Genomic DNA, 18031 nt, shown 5'->3' on the forward strand with positions numbered 1-18031 from the left:
ACATGTTAGCCCGAGATCTCTACTTCCGGGTAACTGTAGAGCCACCCGACCCCCAGGGGATTTGGTTAAGCTTTGATTAAGCCTGGTAGGTTGCGAAAGCAAAAGCGCAGCGCCTCCAACTGAAGGAACGCAGTGTGCTGCGTCTACAGGTCACGCGTGGGTACCGGCCGCCGCTAAGCGACGACTCAAAGCGTCTTCGGTATTTTTTCATATTTTTTTTGATGTTGTTGCGACTGAGAGCTACAGCTACAATCTACAGCTGGTATGACGTCACAGCGGCAGTAGCGCCACAGGTGCGCAGCGCGGCGCGGCGCAACTGTAGCCGGGCTATCTGAAGGTGGGAGTTGGTCGCCTATATTCACTCCGCTAAAGGTCAAACGTAACTGCGGCCGGGTCACGCGAAGGCTTGAAAGTGTGAGTTATTGCTTTCGCAATAAAAGGCGTCAATTAGCCCCGCCGTGGCCGCGCTCCCATTGGTCGGTCGTGGCCAGCGGCCATGTTGCTTTTTGCGTCATGGGTATAGTGAACTAGAATCCTTTACGTCATGGACATGGCAGAAGTGATCACGTTGCACACCTAATTATGCAGGTGCAAATTGATGTTTTTTGTGGTCGCTTCGAGGCGGTCAATTTGATCGCTGCGTTTGTGACAGAAAAACGCGGCGCAGCGGAGGCGTATGTGGCTGTAAGGCTGAGGCGGCTGCGGCGACGCGAGCAACGGCGAAGGAGGGCGCACGAAGACGCGTTTGACTTGCCGGGCGAGCTGTTTCGACGCCTTTCTCGGCTGGAGAAGCAGACTGCGGTGCCGCTGTGCGACGGACTCGGCGCACGTCGGCATCGCACAGCCGACGGTGAGGAAATGCGTGCGATTGGTGGCCGAGGCAGTCCGCAAAATTGGCGCGCTGAAGGAGTGGATTCCCGCGGTCACCTCTGTGCCACAGCTACATACAAACAAAACATGCATATGCTGGCAAAGAACGTCATTTTCCCTGCAAATCGCACTTCGTGGCTGTCTTTTGTATCACGAGGAAAAAGAAAACGGCCACCACATATCACATACGGCAACGCTTTACGCTTTGACACTTTTGTCACCGATCGTAAGAGCCGAACAACGCAGGGCTTAACAAGTTGGCTTCGTCAATTTTTCTGTGCATTTCTGTCAATCGCACAGTAGCTTGATTTTAGACGCCGCGTAAGAAAACAATATCAAAGCTTGGAACAGCTGTTTTCGAGCAAAGAGGCTTGTTCAGGTTTTACCATCGTCAGCGCACTCCTGCGGCAGCAAACGTTACGTACCAGGTAATTTAATAGCCCAACTTCGTCCGCTTCTTGTTTTGCTTAATATTTTTCAACTTTAAACATATTGTTTCGGCAAAATAAAATATTAATTACTTTGATCGCTGTGCATTCCTTCAGTCTCTTTACAAAAGTTTTGCCCGCCGCGGTGGCTCAGTGGGTACGGCGCTCGGCTGCTGACCCGAAAGACGCGGGTTCAATCCCGGCCGCGGCGGCTGAATTTCGACGGAGGCGAAATTCTAGAGGCCCGTGTACTGTGCGATGTCGGTGCACGTTAAAGAACCCCGGGTGGTCGAAATTTCCGGAGCCCTTCACTACGGCGTCTCTCATAGCCTGAGTCGCTTTGGGACGTTAAACCCCATAAACCAAACCAAACCAAACCAAACCAAACCATACAAGCCGGTAGCATGGTTCGTTTAATTTTGTTCACGCCTATACCTCAGTTGTTGTTGTTGCTTTAGTGACATGGCGCACACCCACGACAAAGGATAGGCCAGGGTTCCATGAGGAGAAACGAAAGACACCAGCGCAAACCAGTTCTTTGTCCTCTTTTCGCCTCTTCCGGTAGATTGTCTTAAACTGCTGCAACGATGCGGTTTTGGTTTGGTTTATTAGGGTTTAACGTCCCAAAGCGTCTCAGGCTATGAGAGACGCCGTAGCGAAGGGCTAGGGAAATTCGACCACCTGGGGTGTTCTTTAACGTGCACTGACATCGCACAGCACACGGGCCTATAGAATATCGCCTCCATGGAAATTCGGCCTCCGCGGCCGGGATCTAACCCGCGTCTTTCGGGTCAGCAGCCGAGTGCCGTAACCACTGCGCCACCGCGGAGGGCAACGATGCGGTTCGCTACGGAAGATACCCCGTGTTGTGTTCGGTCAACATTTTAAGGCGAGAGCCTTTAATGCCTCATACTATCGTTAGCAGCCGTGTCGGCAGATTTGTTGCGTTTCGGCGTCACTGCTTAAAAAAGAAACTTCGTCGAGGATGGGAATTGAACCAGGTCCTTTGGCATTTGAAGCGGAGACGCTAGCACTCCGACACGAAGGCTCAAGGTTTGAGTATGAATAAAGGCGCATCTAGTGAATGCATGGGCTTCATAAATAAAATAAAATAAAAGCAAAGTAAAAACAAAGAAAAATGTAAACAATAAATTAAGAAAAACAAAAAATAAATAGGAAAAATAGAAGAACGATAAAAATAAGAAAAGAAACAACAAGAAATAAATGAAATATGAAAAATAAACAATAAAATAAATAAAAACAAACAGTCCGCCAGGAAAAGCTTTCGCCTTGCAGAATTTTAGATAGCCAAAGTGCTCCCTGAATTTTCAACACGTGGGCAACATATTCTGTACGTATATTGTGTCTAACTGAGGGAACCAGAGATTTTTTTGCCCTCCCTATTCTAACAAAGAAAAGAATAAAGACCTGTCAGTCGCTAATCCGGCGAGTGTCATTCAGCTTGAGGACATCATCATCATCCCCCGCAGTGGGCACGCGCCATTATCTTCTTGAGGACAACAACCGCCGAGCGGTGTCACTTGAAGCACATCGGGAATAAGCGCAGCACAACGGCACGTCGAGCTGAGGACAGGGTACCTTTCGTTGCACAACATCCACGTGCAACGTTCTTGGTCCCTCAACGAAGGCAGTACAGCACCCGCTGTTCCCATGAGACCTGCATCGCCTACCGCAAGTGTGAGCCAGGCCTCGTAAGGAAATATTCACGCGGAGCAGCGCCACGTGGGGGGTATTAGCACCGCGAATTCGATGGAAGCTGCTCTCGAAGTGCCTGCAGCTTCGGCAGCGAAACGCCGCGCCTCGCTGCCATTACCGAGGCTATCGCAAAAGTATGGTTGGAAGAATACGGAATCCCCGCCCTTATTGCGGCGTTTCGCTTCTGCTCTGACCAGAACCGTGACAGGAGTAGGTGCGGCCGTGTCCCAAGAGACCATTTTTGGGAGATGGACGCCGATACCGAGACTCGCAGGCGGCCGCAGGTGCATCCCGACGAGTTGGTGCAGCGGTTTCCACTCGACGGACAGCCTCGGCCAGCGGTGCTGCCGCCGTCTCTGACCGCGCTTTTCGGCCGAGTAGTGCGAGCCGCCGGGAACGCGCTGCGATCAGGGCATTCTTCGCTCACCCTGTTGGCGTCGCAGCAGCGCAGCGCAGACCCAGTGGCTGGGACGGCACCGATGGAATCCCTGCCGACGAGCGACGACTCCTCGAGCTGGGAGTTCAGCCCGTGAGTACTGCTCCGAAACGCTAATGCGGAGTTTGTTGTTCCTGGGCCTCTTCATGTTCTCGGCGTCCATGCTGACAGCTGCTGTCTTTTCCCCACTCACTCGACGTAGTTGGCCCCCCCACCTACCAACCAGGGTCCCAGGCAGCGACTAGACTGCCCACGGTGACCGCCGAAGGAGACTCGGTCACCTACGGGGAACAGCGTCCGTCCCTCGCTGCTGAACCTGTGGTGGACCTGCGGCCACCCGGGACCCCGCCATCCGCGGACGGGGTGAGCGCGAAGGCACCCCTCAAGAAGTCTGCAGCGGACACCAGCGCAACTGGGGAGTACTGAACGCGCAACTCCGCCACTCCGCGTCTGGAGGGAACTTCGGAAGTGAATAAGTACTAGAACTTTTTGACGGGTTAGTTGGTACATCGTCTTGAAAGAATGTCGTACGCCAAAATAAGTACGTGCTATATGAATATGAATAAGTACGTGCTATAAAAAATTCACACGTAACACGCACGTGTTTGCTCATTTTTTGCATGGTTTTGTAGCTTGAGCTACACTGCCCACAGTCTCGCCGTTTCACGTGCTCTTGCACGACCACACTGCGCATGCGCCAGGAGCATGTGACATCACTACGCACAGCTGGCGTGCCTCGCCGCGCGCTCTCGCCTTCCTAGCCTTAAAATGATCGAAGCATAAAATGTTGACGCCAACGCCAGTAACACCGACTTCCTATGGCTTCAGCGCCACGTTTCTGGCACAACCTTGTCAATGCCTGCCGCCCCCATCTCTCTCTCTCTCATCACTTACGCACGATTCAGGCGTGCACTGACCCAGGAAGCTATTATGCGCACTTCCTTTCCTTAAACTGTTCTGACTGTAAAGGCCGACCCACATGGAGCGAACAGACGCTGCGAATTTCATGCGGCGCGGCGGGACGCCGGCGCGCGTTCGCCGTGCCGCACCACATACGGCGAAAAACAGGCGACCGCCGCCAGACAGCAGCCGTCTTGATAATAGGGTCATTTCTTTAATCTACACCAGGTACGCCAGTGTAGCGGTGCTTCATTGGAGGTATTGGACATTTGCTACACTGGTGTAGCTGGTGTAGGTTAAAGAAATGGCCCTAGCGTAAACAAACCGACTCTCCTCGTAAGCCTAGAAGTGGGAGAACTCTCACTCTAAATAAAAAAAATAAACCAAATTTATCGCTTATACGTTTTCTTGTAGGCAAGCTGAGACGAAGCGAAAGACCGGTGCTCCATTTACGGCCAGTAAACGCACTGAAAAAGGCAGCAACGACGAGAATTCAGTCCGAAGCGAGCGGTCCGGCTTCGAAGGGCGCCACCATGTTTGTCGCCGCGCGGCGGAAATCGGACGGAAGCTAAATGCGGGAGCAGAGCGCCCTCGTTGGTCCGCGCTGAGCTCGCATTCACCGCTTCCGGTGAGCGGCTGACCGCCGGGCGAACGTATCTAGCACTGCTTGGTCGGCGGCGAACGGCCGCCGGCGGCCAAGCGGCCGCCGCCGGGCGGCCGTTCGCAGGTTTTTCGCGAGAAAATCGCTCCATGTGGGTCGGGCTTAAAGCGTTGTGAACGCCAACACCACTGATCACAACGAACGCCGACGTCCTATGGCTTCAGCGCCGCTTGTCTGGCACAACGTTGTCAATGGCAACGCATGCAGCGCACACCTGCGATTATTATGCCGCCACTTAGCTTAACGCACGGTTGAGGTGTCCACTGTTCCAAGAGGGCAGTTATGCGCGTTCCCTCTGGTTCAGGCGTCCACCCAGATTTGGACAGAGGGAGCCATTATGCGCACTTTCGTTCCTTAAAATGATCGGAGTGTAAAACATCGTCAATGCGAGCGCCTATGAACACAACGAACGCCCACGGTATATGGCTTAAGCGCCGCGTTTCGGACCCAACGTTGCCGACGCCTGCGGCCAACATCTCTCTCTCTCTCTCATTACCTCACGTACCTACAAGCGTGATTCAGGCGTCCCCTGACCCAGGGAGCCAATGCGCACTTCCTTTCCTTAAAATGGCACAACTTTGTCAATGCCAACGCATGCGGCGCACATCTTTCGCTACCGCCACGTAGCTGAAAGCACGATGTGCCCACTGTTCCATGAGGGCAGTAGGCGTCTTTCCTTTGCTTTCCAAAGCTATCTATTCATTAGTTTCGCAGCTTAAAGCGCGACTAATTTGTCTGCTGCTGGTAACAACGGACAACGGCGACGCCGCTAAATGCAGAAACGGGCGCTAAAGGCTGCGCTCTGAAAGAATGAGGACAGCTCCTCGGGGGGTGCTCCGAAGGCCCACTCTCTAAAAGAATGATCAAGATAGAAGCGCGGTTAAGTGTTAAAGTGTGAGAACTTGAGACCTCCAATGCTATACCCTCAGGCGTTAGCAGCAGGTGGCCAGCCAGATCCTACGGCAACTTAAGATTGCGCATGAGAGCACAGACAAGTAAATTAAAAAGAAAAGAAAATTCAAACAGCACTAAACAGGGCCACAAAGAGGAGGAAACAACCACGACGCTTTGAATTTTCTTGTCACCATGGAACGGCAACCCGCCCAAACTGCCGTCGTTTTACAGCAGATTAAGCAGATGGGGTCGGTCCTGGACGGCATGATGGGCCACCAGCAACATTCCACGCGTATGGGACAGACCGCGGTAAAACATGCATTCCGCCAACCGGAAACTAACTACACTATGGCAGTGGAACGGGGAGGGGGGGGGGGGGTACGTACGCCAGAAGGCGAACCTGCAGACACACATCCAGAACACCGAAGTCAAACCAGTATCGCGCTGCAAGAACCCTCCAGAGTGGCCACTCTTTCAGGATACATCAATATACAACTGCGAACTAGCCGCACATACCCAGCAACAACTATTCTAGTGAAAAGGGACACCAGCTATGTGCAGCACGAAACTGAGAACATAGACCTATGTTATAAACTCATAGAAATCATCCCAACGTAGAAGGGACAGATGAGCACCTACATCCTTAACGTATACAGCCCTCCCAGGGATCACACTCACGAAACCACTCAACTCAGAGGCAAAACCGTGAGGAAGACGGGCAGGAACCCACTTATCATAGCCGGAGACTTCAACGCCCATTACCCAGAATGGGGCTACCCGAAAACAAACGGTTAAGGCACGGCAATATTCGGGGAGATTCAGGAGCTCGGCCTCACTGAACTGAACGACGTACACTACCGAACCCCCGAGAACCGGCAACAATATATCGAGGGGCACAAATCAGGATCTTTCTCTAGCTCGAAACGCGATCAACCCCGCATGACTCAACACCGGCGAAGACCTTAACAGCGACCACTACATTATCGGCATTACGGTAGAAACCAACTCCGGTAATAAGAAGACATGGAATTCGTGTAAGCATACGTACTGGGATAAATTCAGGAAAGGCAGGGACAATAATGCTCCATGCAGCACCTCGGACTTGGGGAAGTGGGTTCAGAATATATGCAAGGATGCCCGTAAGCACACCGGTAGCATTGAAACGGACGGAGAGGAAGACTGCAGGTTAGCGCACATTTGGGAAGCCAGACATGCTCTCATGAAGAAGTGGAAGAAACAGAAAATCAACCGAAAGCTCAAGCTACACATTGCGCGGCTTCAGGCGAAAATCGAAGACCATGCCATTAGCCATACGGGCAGCTGGCAAACAAAAGCCCGTGGAACGTTCTCCGCCACTTTCTTGACTCATTCCAAGACTGTCACCAGAAACACCATAGAACAGTTTATCCACGCATACCAGGGAAGCGGGGAAGAACGGATCTTGTCAGGACAAGACAAATACGTGAACTCTCATAAGATGCCGTATCGTACCCGAAATACACTGGACGCGAAAACCAAACTCTTGACGAGCCTTTCACGGACGCAGAGATCTGGGGCGCCCTGTTTCAACTCAAGACGAAATCTGCAGCCGGTCCAGATAAAATCAATAATAATATGCTGCGGAACTTAGATCTGAAATCGGTCATCGCTCTCACGGACTATTCGAATCACTGCTGGGAGACAGGTAGCATACCCCAATCCTGGAAGCATGCAAAGATGATTTTATCCCCAAACGCAACAAGGCCTTGATAATCTTAGGCCAATCTCCCTTACCTCCTGTTTAGGCAAGGTAATGGATCACGTTGTACTTAACAGACTACAAGTCTGTGCCGAAGAATACTCTCTCCTACCGCACACCATGGTGGACTTCATAAGAAGGTCGGTACGCTGGACGTCATGCTGCAACTGCCTCGTTACATTATTAACAGATATAGAATGGCAAACACAAGACCATTCTGGTTATCGACGTAAAGAAAGCCTTTGATAATTATTGCGACCAGACGCCGAGTAACCAGACGCCAGCCAGGGAACGGGGCGCTTTATTGCGAGGTGCTCACTAGCAGCCTCGAACCAACCACTACCGTGATGGTTGGTTGGTTGGTTGCGAGTGAGAGAAGGATGAAAAGGAAAAGTGCACGGGCCTGCTGACTGGCTCAAGCCACGTTGAAAGATGACAGGGACGAGAAAAAGAGAGAGCAAAGACGTGCGTCGCAACAACCGCGTCCGCCGGAGCGGACGCTGGCTGAAAAAACAAAAACAGATAAGCGGCGTAGCCCCACGTCTAAACGGGGTTTTTATACATTTGTTGAGACACCGGCGCATGCGAAGCAAGGCATGGCGAACGCGTCAAGCCACGAGCAGACGCCGCGACACGATACAAGGTGGTGGTGGTGAAAACTTTATTTGCAACAGGCGAGTTTGGGACACACAGGTCCATGGGCCCCCGCACGGCCCCACTCGGTCCTCAGAACGCACACGTCCTCCCCTTTACAGTTAAAAAATCTCTGCCTCTCCCGTAACCGAGAGTAGAGTAAGCATGAAATGTTTACGGACAGCAGGGGCGAGCAGTCTTCTGCTGTGGCGTATCACTCGCAAAGCGATCGCTTTCCGCAAGACGCTTCCTACCTCTCCTTTGATCAGGCTCCATTGCTCGGCTTGAGCTGTGACGGTGGCGGCATTGAAATACAGGACGATGCAGAAGCGTACGCGGACACGACGAGACGCAGGCCTGACAAGAATGTATCTGCAGCGCGTTCGAAACTGTCTACAGTGCGTAGAGGCAAAAGCCTATTCCGCACCACTTTGCCTATGTGACACTGGTGACGTCACCACTGGATTACGTCACACATAACTGATGACGAAGTAATGACAAATTACTAATTAGTGACTAGTACTGATTAATGACTAAAAAAATCAGGGGGCACTTTGACTGTGTAAAGTGGGTAGAGGCGGAAGCGTTTTCCGCAGCACCTTCGCTGTTTCTATGGCACTGGTGGCGTCACATATATTTGAGTACTAATTACTAAGTGATGGCAAATCACTAATTAATTGTTAATTACTGATTAATGCCTGAATGCTAATTAACTGCTAATTAATGACGCTTAAGCTTCGCCTTTAGGAGTGGAACGCGACAGCGCGTCGTAGCGCTGCCAGGGAGTCCACGGAACGCCACCACCCGTTCGGCGCGATACCTTGCCCTTTGAACGCAACGCTTTTTGAGGAAAGGAAATGGCGCAGTAATTCTCTGTCATCTCGGTGGACACCTGAACCGCACCGTAAAGGAAGGGAGGAAGTGGGAGTGAAAGAGGATAGATAAAGAGGAGCCGTAATGAAGAAAATGAAAATTGTATTTGAGGAAAGGAAATTACGCAGTAACTGTCTGACAAAATTCAGGGGGGCACTTTTTTGACCTAAAGTGTGGTCACTGATGTGTGGTTAAAATGTTAAGCTTCGCACTTAAAGAGTGGAACGCGACAGCGTCTTGCAACGCTGCCAAGGAGTCCATAGAACGCCATCGCCCATTCGGTTCTACGCCTCGCTCGTCGGTAAATTGGTTTTTGAGGAAAGGAAATGTATCTGTCTGTCATTTGTCGGTGGACACATAAACCTCGGCGGAAGGGAATGGAGGAGGATGAGAGTGAGTGAAGACACCGTATTCACTAGACGCGCCTTTGTTCATTCCAAACCATCGAGCTGGCATGGCGGAGTGGATAGCATGCTCGTCTCTCACGCCGAAGACCGGGGTTCGGTTTGGTTTGGTTTGGTTTGGTTTGGTTTGGTTTATGGGGTTTAACGTCCCAAAGCGACTGAGGCTATGAGAGACGCCGTAGAGAAGGGCTCCGGAAATTTCGACCACCTGGGGTTCTTTAACGTGCACTGACATCGCACAGTACACGGGCCTCTAGAATTTCTCCTCCAAAGAAATTCCAGCCGCCGCGGCCGGGATCGAACCCGCGTCTTTTGGGACAGCAGCCGAGCACCATAGCCACTGAGCCACCGCGGCGATTCCTGAGCTCGACCAATTTCTTAATCGGTATTATTTATTTATATGGCCTGACTAGTAAAGTAATTAGGCTAATTGGGTAATAAGCAATTAACTAAGCTCAGTCCCACTTACTTGGAGCATCACTAAACGACCCCTTTAATTGGTTGCATGGTTACTAGCCAAAGTACAATTGGCCCCGTTTGAAATTCGCGCACTGTGACGTCACGACTGTTTCCACCAATTGAAAAGCGTGACATTTTCTGTCGACAACTGCTGCTTACAACGATGAGACATTAAAGGCTTCCGCCTTAATACAAATTAATACCCCTGTCACACGGCCAGTTTCAGTGGCCATCGAGTCGAGGGCCTTCGAGATTTTCGATCGCCATCGAACTCGAGGGAGTTGTGGTGCTGCTACACGGTAAATCTCAATGGCCATTGAAATCGTTCTCGCGTCTTACGCCAAGCTCGTGTGTCGCCACAATCGCTACGTTCGGTTTCGCGCAAATAACAAAAATTAGGGGTTAGCGAATATCAAATTTTTCGAATACGAATCGAATACGAATACTTGGTTCCGAATATCGAATCGAATATCGAATAATCACGGACAGACGCATTTAACCACTACAAAACATTTATCTGAGCGCCCAAGAACATCACAGTTGAACTATCAGTGATGAAATGAGCACAAAAGGTGTGTGTGGCTGCACAGAAAGTATCAAAGTCTCGAACATTGATTTTAGAAGAGTGGAAATATCAGAGAAGATGGCTAGTACAGAGCATTGATAAAGTCTAGCTTGCCATAAGCACAAAAGCGCGTTGCTGGGATGAACATAAAAGGTTGTGAAGAAAAACCGGCTGCTCCACATGGTCAGGTGGAAGTAGTTCCCTTCTAGCTGAAATGACTTCTCCAGCCACAGAAAATGCCCTCCCAATTGGCACTGAACTGGAACGTATTCCGAGGTATTTCGTGCACAGCTCTGACTATACCAGCTTCGCAGGTATGGCCACAAAGAAGCTCACCAGCGTAGTCAGCTACTGCATGGCCCAACGTTACGCATTGCTCTGGGTGCCGCCATGTTGTTATGTCTCTGTCGATAGGACTTGCGGACCGAAATGAACGCCGGTGTTCGCAATAAAATATTCGGCTAGATACGAATATTCGCGTCGTGTCGAATATTCGAAAGAACACGAATACTTGCATTTCGAATCGAATACGAATACTAAAATATAATATTCGAATTATATTCGAAAATTTCGAATATTCGCACACCCCTAACAAAAATATATTGACGAAACTTGACTAAATGTTGAAATACAATTTTTTGCAGTCATAAGGCGTGTTCACACTTGTTCAAAAATCCGGCAAGCGAAGCGGATTCGCTCGCCGCATAAAGTAGGACCTGTTCTCATCTGTTGACGCCCGGGCAAGTTGGAACGGCCGCGCCGCTGCTGCTTCTCGTTGTGCGCACCACGTCGCCGCTGGCGGCGTACACGGATACAGTGAGAAAAGAGCATAAATTTATGCCGTCTACGTACCATGAGCGTATACACGCTTACGTACGCTAAACGCAGGCGCATTCCCACATTTAGTTCAGCGTATGCTAGCAGAGACGCAGAAATAAATTTAGCCTCTAGTGGCGCCATCTGGTTGTAAAAATGGGAACCATTACTGTCAACAAACCGACTCTCTAGGCCTAGCAGCGGCAGAATCGTCACTCTAAATAAAAAATAAAGGAAATTTATCACTTATACGTTTTCTTGTAGGCAAGATGAGACGAAGCGAAAGACCGGTGCCCCATTTATGACCAGTGAACGGACAGAAAAAGGCAGCAACAACGAGAATTCAGTCCGAAGCGAGGGGTCCGGCTTTGAAGGGCGCCGCCATGTTTGTTGTCGTTCAAAGCAATGCTAGCAACCTTGGGCAACGCTCGAAGGCCCTTGAAATCTCGATAGAGTTCCGGGCTGCTCCGTCGACTCGATAGACTATTGAGTCGATGGCCATTCAAACTGGCCGTGTAGCAGCGCTCGATCGCCTTCGAGTCGATAGACTATCGATTCGAGGGCCTTCGAAATGCCCGTGTGACAGGGGTATAAAAGTTAATTAATGACTGTTGGGCTCGACGCGCCGTCTGCAGCGACGACAGTTGGCGCCAGCGGGACTGGGCTACGTGAATAACGGCCGGTTTCAGCATGCTGAGTGTGTGTGTATTTGTGTACGCGTTTGCTTGCGGCGTCCCGTTCTGGGAAGTGTGTTGGTCGCGCACACGTGCGCCCGCCGGTGGCTCCTTACCCTCTCCTTCGAGGTCGAGAAACGGCCGTCGCCCCCTCCTTCACGGCCGAGAGACACTGCTGGCTAACCTTTGCGGCAGCCTTTGTCGGCGGCTGCTGCGGGGGGGAAGCGTGGCGGCGCAACCAGGGGACGGAGGCCCCTAAATCGGTTGTCGGCGGAAACGCGTCTGTTTGGATTCTCAAGTTCGCTCAAAACCGACAGCGGACCGACAACGAAAGGGAGTCCATCATGGTGCGAAACGGCTCCGACTTGACAGCAAGAATGTGTATATCACCTTAGTTGCCGCCAAAGGACTCCTAATTCCACGGAACGATGGGTGAACAAAATACACAAATCGACCATCTGTGCGTGGGAGGACCGGCGAGAGTGTGAATGTCCCGCCTTTTTGTCACGGTTGGAGGATTGGCGAGAGGGTGATGTTCCGCCCTTTTGTGGGCGGGTTTCGTCAAGAAATGTGATTGGCGATGTTCGAACAACCAAGTTTCCCCAGATAGGTACCTGGGGAATTGAAAATGTATAAAATGTGGCTTCAGTGTGCTTTTGAGAGAGGGACTCCTGATAACCTGCTATGTAAATAAAATCGTCTATCTTGTCTGGCAGTAACCGGCTGCATCTTATTCCGCACGTTGCTGGAGAGAACAACAACTTCGGAGACCATCCCGAGGTACGAACCACAGTGCACTAACATATCTGGCGCAGTCGACAGGATCTCCAGCGATGGGCAAATGAGAGCAGCAGCGGTGGACGGCGGACGAGACTGGTGGCGTGGACGGCGGACCCGAGAACGTCACTGAGGAGCCAGCGGCCTGCCAAAGCGAGTCCCTCCAGACCTGTGGAAGAAGAGAGCACCGCGGAGCGACTCTTCAGAAGTCAGGCGAGTGCCTCTTGGTTTCCTGTCGGGCGCAGTTGATGACAATGCCATATAACTTGCGAGACAGGGAGGTTAACACCACAGATGCGGAGTCGGACGGGGTTGAAAGCTTGCAGGAGTTGGCGGTGACCAGTGACGCGGTGGGGGATCTGAGTAGCGCCATGGAGGAAACAGCGTCGGAGCAGCAGATGAAAATGCTGGAGCTTCGATTTAAAATTGCTGAAGCCGAAAAAGAAAAGCAACGATTAATTCTGGAGAGCCAGAAGTTGCGAGCCCAAGAGCGGGCTGAGTCCCACGAAGAAGGTAACAGCGGAGCGCTAGCTGTGGATAGGTCAGAGGAGGATAGGCGCCTAAAATATGCATCCTTATTGAAAGGAGTACTCGCACCGATGCCGAGTCGGGAATTCCTAGTGGCCGGGTGGTTTGAGGATGTGGAGGCGACTCTTGATTCATATGACGTCCAGTCTGAGTGGCGGGCCGGGCTTGTCTTGCCACAGTTGAGTGAAAGAGCACGCGGATTGCTTTCTACGTTGACAGCCGAAGAAAGAAAGGACTATAAAAAAATGAAGCAAAGTATTCTAGATGGATTGAGGTTGTCAGCAGCAGAATATAGAAGAATGTTTGAGAGGTCGGCAAAAGCAGCAGATGAGACATGGGGCCAATTCGCAATCCGGCTTGGAAACTATTTCGAATACTATACAAAAACCTCGAAGGCTACCACTTTTGCAGAATTAAAGCAGTTAATGGTCACGGAGAGGTTGAAGGAGTGCTTAGCAGCTGAGGCACGGGCTCATATTGTTGTCAATGAGAATCAGAGGTTCCTTTCTCCGGGCGAAGTGGCCAAGCTGGCGGAGAGTTTCGACGAAAGCGTGAGATGCAAACCAGGGTCAGCAGCTCAGTTGGGAGGCTATCGAAAGAGGCCGAGTGGGGACCAGAAGGAGCGGGCCGGTGCAACACCTCATCAATGGGAGAATTCTACTTTAAGAGGAATGAAAGGACGGTGCTTTGAATGCAAGTCACCAAATCACTTCGCTAGAGATTGCCCTCTCAAAAGGACAGGGGATAAGGCAGGCAGACAAGGCCAAGAAAAACCAGGAGACCGCGCCGTGGTGGCTAAAGTGAATGCTCATTTGGAAGAAATAGCTCCCGCGAATGAGGTTGGCATGCAGGAAACAGAGAGGGTAGGTAGGAATTGCCTCGAAACAGTAACATTGAGAAGTTCGGAACAAAGCATTAATGCTGTGATTGATTCCGGGACTGAAATGACTATTATCAGGCGAGCTCTAGTGCCGAAGTATGAGGCAGCTGGTTCTACAATAAAGCTGAAGGGAGCTTTCGGCGATGAAGTAAGAGCTGAGCTTGCATATGTACCTCTCAGAGCAACGGAAGGTGCACCGTTTGTCTCGTTCGACAAGGCACAACCAGCTTTGCTATGTGCGCTGACAGACAAACTGTTGGCCGGAATAGACGCGCTCATAACTCCCGCAGACTACAGACAACTCCGTGATGAAAGGGCAGTTGTAAACGAAGTTGTTTCAGAGGCAGAGACCGAAGGCGGTGAAAAGGAGACGACAGAGCATAAAAATCAGCAGACGGGTGCGTCCTTGGCGGTTACGGGAACAGACGAAGAAGCCGAGAAAAGGCAGAGCGCTCGGCAAGTTTTCCGTGAGGCTCAGGAGAATGACTCGTCGCTGCAGGAGGCTTGGAAGCAGGCTAGAGCTGGCACACATGGAATGATAATCCAGGATGAGTTACTCTATCACCAGGAGCACGTAGTGAGACGCATGTGCACACAGTTGGTGCTGCCATCGCATAAACGACAGGAAGCACTAGTGAGGGCACACGATTCGCCTTGGGCAGGACATTTGGGAGAGCGAAAGACTTTGCAGCGCATAAAAATGTCATTTTATTGGCCGACCATGGGCCGAGAGGTCAAGGAGCATTGCCAGTCCTGCCACCAGTGCCAAATCAGGGCCCCTATGAAAACACACGACCGCGTACCTATAACGGCATTGGCCAGGCCTAGTGCACCATTCCAGGTGGTATACATGGATTGTATCGGTCCACTGGATCCACCATCAGCAAGGGGACATCGCTACGCACTATGTGTAGTTGATTTGCATACTAGATGGCCTGAGGTTGTTTGTTTGAGGTCCTTAACAGCTAAGGCTACCTGTGACGCGCTCACCCAGATATTTTCCAGAATGGGAGTGCCAGAGACCATATGCTCAGATCAGGGCACAAATTTTACATCAAATTTAGCGCAAATTATGCTGCAGAAAATGGGAGCGACTCACAGATTTTCCACTCCCGATCATCCACAAAGTAATGGACTGGTAGAGCGGTGGAACGGCACTTTTAAAAGGATGCTGTTTCACATTGTAAGCGAGCATGGACGTGAGTGGGATCGAATGGTGCCATTCCTGCTTTGGGCTTATAGAGAGGTGCCACATGCCATCACGGGTAAATCACCGTTCGAGCTTATGTATGGTAGGATGCCTGTCGGACCTCTGGCTATACTGCAAAAGACGTGGTCAGGAGACTGGGTTGTTCCCGACTCATTGGCAGTGCCAGCAGCAGACTATCTCGAGAAATTGAGAAATGATCTCGAGGAAGCCAGTAGGGAAGCGGCAAAAAGTAGCGAGCTCACGCAGCAAGCTCATGTGGGGAGGTACAACTTGAGGACCACCGACAAACAATTTTCTCCAGGTGACCAGGTTCTTTGGCTGGAGAAAGAAGGCGATGGGAAGTTAATGGCACACTGGAAAGGTCCAGTAACAGTTGTGAAAAAGGTGCGGCCATATAGCTATACGATTGAGCTAAGTGATGGCACGCGCCGATCAGTGCATGCAAATAAGCTTAGGCCATACAACGCGAGGGTCAACACTGTAGGCATAGTATTTGAAGGCGACACGGAGTTTGGAGAACTTCCCGCGTGGTCAGATACAACGACAGCAGTTGAGCAGCTGGAACGGGTAACTCTCAGCCATTTAGATCTGCTGCAGCAAAGGCAGGTAAAGGAACTAATCGAGAAGCACTGTGAGGTGTTCAGTGATAAACCTGGCCGCTGCAACTGGGGAGTGCACAAAATCAAGCTAAAAGATGGGGCGCAGCTGACGCGTGCGTACCCTTACAAGGTGCCCATGGCACTAAGAAAGGAAGTTGACCGACAGGTGGCAGAGCTAAGGTCGTGGGGTTTGATATATCCGATAGAAAGCTCCCATGCACATCCCGTGGTGTGCGTTGCTAAGAAAGATGGCAGTGTCAGGTTATGCTGTGACTATCGCAAGCTGAATGAAGCAACGGAGCCTGATGCGTTTCCTATGAACCTGCCAGGTGACCTAATTTACGAGGTAGCGCAGGCAAAGTACATAACCCTGCTCGATATGCTAAGAGGATATTAGCAGATTCCGTTGGACGAAAAAGCCCAGGAGTACACAGCATTTGTCACCTCGTCTGGACAGTACGCTTGGAAGGTTATGCCGTTTGGACTGAGAAATTCGGCAAGCACCTACCAAAGAATAATCAATCAGATCCTTGTACCACACCGTGAATATGCGTGCGCATATATAGATGACATGTGCGTCTTCTCGCAGACATGGGAAGAGCACCTCGAACACCTCGGAAGGGTACTGGCTTCGCTAGCGGCCGCAGGGCTCACAGTTAATGTCACTAAGTGCCATTTCGCGCAAAAGGAAGTGCGGTTTCTGGGTCATATCGTGGGGTCAGGAAAACACGGCGCAGACCCAGAAAAGCTTAGAGCCATTCAAGAAATTCCTGTACCACAAACAAAAAGGCAGCTGCGTAGCTTTTTGGGGCTAGCAAATTATTACCGGGATTACATTCCGGAGTATTCAAAGGTGGTGCTACCACTGACGAACCTGACTGGAAAGCGCGTGCCTCAGAAGATACCGTGGAAGGAGGATGCCGAGGGTGCGTTTATAAAAGTAAAGGAGTGTTTGACAAAGGCCGCAGCGTTGAGCGCACCCGATCTGAACAAAGAGTTCATTCTGGCCACTGATGCTTCAGATTATGCCGTCGGAGCATGTCTAGCACAGTTGGATGACGAAGGAAAAGAGCAACCCATTTCATTCCTGAGCAAGAAATTAAGCCCGGCCCAGTCACGATGGGCTACAATCGAGAAAGAAGCCTACGCCATCATTTGGGCGCTGGGAAAGCTTGACACGTGGCTGTTCGGTGCACGAATCAGGGTAATTACCGACCACAATCCCTTGAAATTTCTTACTCTGACCACGCCACTAAGCGCGAAGCTGACAAGGTGGGCGCTGGCTCTCCAGAAGTATAACATTGTAGTGGAGTACAAAAAGGGGTCTCTAAACGCAAATGCCGACGCTATGTCGCGTATGGTCGCCAATGACGAAAATGAGTAAGATACCGTCGTCCGTTTTCGCGGCCTCGGTTTGCGAGAGGTATGGCATTGTTGGGTGCTGCGTTGGCGGGGGACCGAGGGGTACTTGTTGACAGATGAAGTGGGAGCAATGCGTCAAGCTCCTGTGATTGTTGTGTGCAGCAAGTTCGAAGACTGTGCCGCACAGTTTTGTGGGGAGGTGTTGGGCTCGACGCGCCGACTGCAGCGACGACAGTTGGCGCCAGCGGGACTGGGCTACGTGAATAACGGCCGGTTTCAGCACGCTGAGTGTGTGTGTATTTGTGTACGCGTTTGCTTGCGGCGTCCCGTTCTGGGAAGTGTGTTGGTCGCGCACACGTGCGCCCGCCGGTGGCTCCTTACCCTCTCCTTCGAGGTCGAGAAACGGCCGTCGCCCCCTCCTTCACGGCCGAGAGACACTGCTGGCTAACCTTTGCGGCAGCCTTTGTCGGCGGCTGCTGCGGGGGGGAAGCGTGGCGGCGCAACCAGGCGACGGAGGCCCCTAAATCGGTTGTCGGCGGAAACGCGTCTGTTTGGATTCTCAAGTTCGCTCAAAACCGACAGCGGACCGACAACGAAAGGGAGTCCAT

The 18031-nt window shown here is 51.4% G+C and overlaps 1 protein-coding gene across 1 annotated transcript; it reads left to right on the forward strand.

The window, feature by feature from the left end:
• The first annotated feature begins 2733 nt into the window (after positions 1–2733).
• Positions 2734–4044, forward strand: LOC149345169 (uncharacterized). The gene is made up of 2 exons (XM_089542731.1): positions 2734–3543; positions 3653–4044. The coding sequence occupies exons 1-2, from the start codon at positions 3263–3265 to the stop codon at positions 3693–3695; spliced, it is 324 nt and encodes a 107-aa protein (XP_089398857.1). The 5' UTR covers positions 2734–3262; the 3' UTR covers positions 3696–4044.
• The last annotated feature ends 13987 nt before the right edge of the window (positions 4045–18031 follow it).

This window comes from Amblyomma mixtum, chromosome 5 (genome assembly GCF_055824585.1).
Source record: "Amblyomma mixtum isolate Tamu chromosome 5, ASM5582458v1, whole genome shotgun sequence".
NCBI classification, from domain to species: Eukaryota; Metazoa; Arthropoda; class Arachnida; order Ixodida; family Ixodidae; genus Amblyomma; species Amblyomma mixtum.

What these genes read in the sequence shown, in the direction of transcription:
- LOC149345169 (XM_089542731.1), top strand. Translation starts at nt 3,263, where the DNA reads ATGGACGCCGATACCGAGACTCGCAGGCGGCCGCAGGTGCATCCCGAC. An exon ending in TCGAGCTGGGAGTTCAGCCC is followed by an intron (nt 3,544 to 3,652) that starts GTGAGTACTGCT and finishes CACTCGACGTAG; the next exon opens with TTGGCCCCCCCACCTACCAA.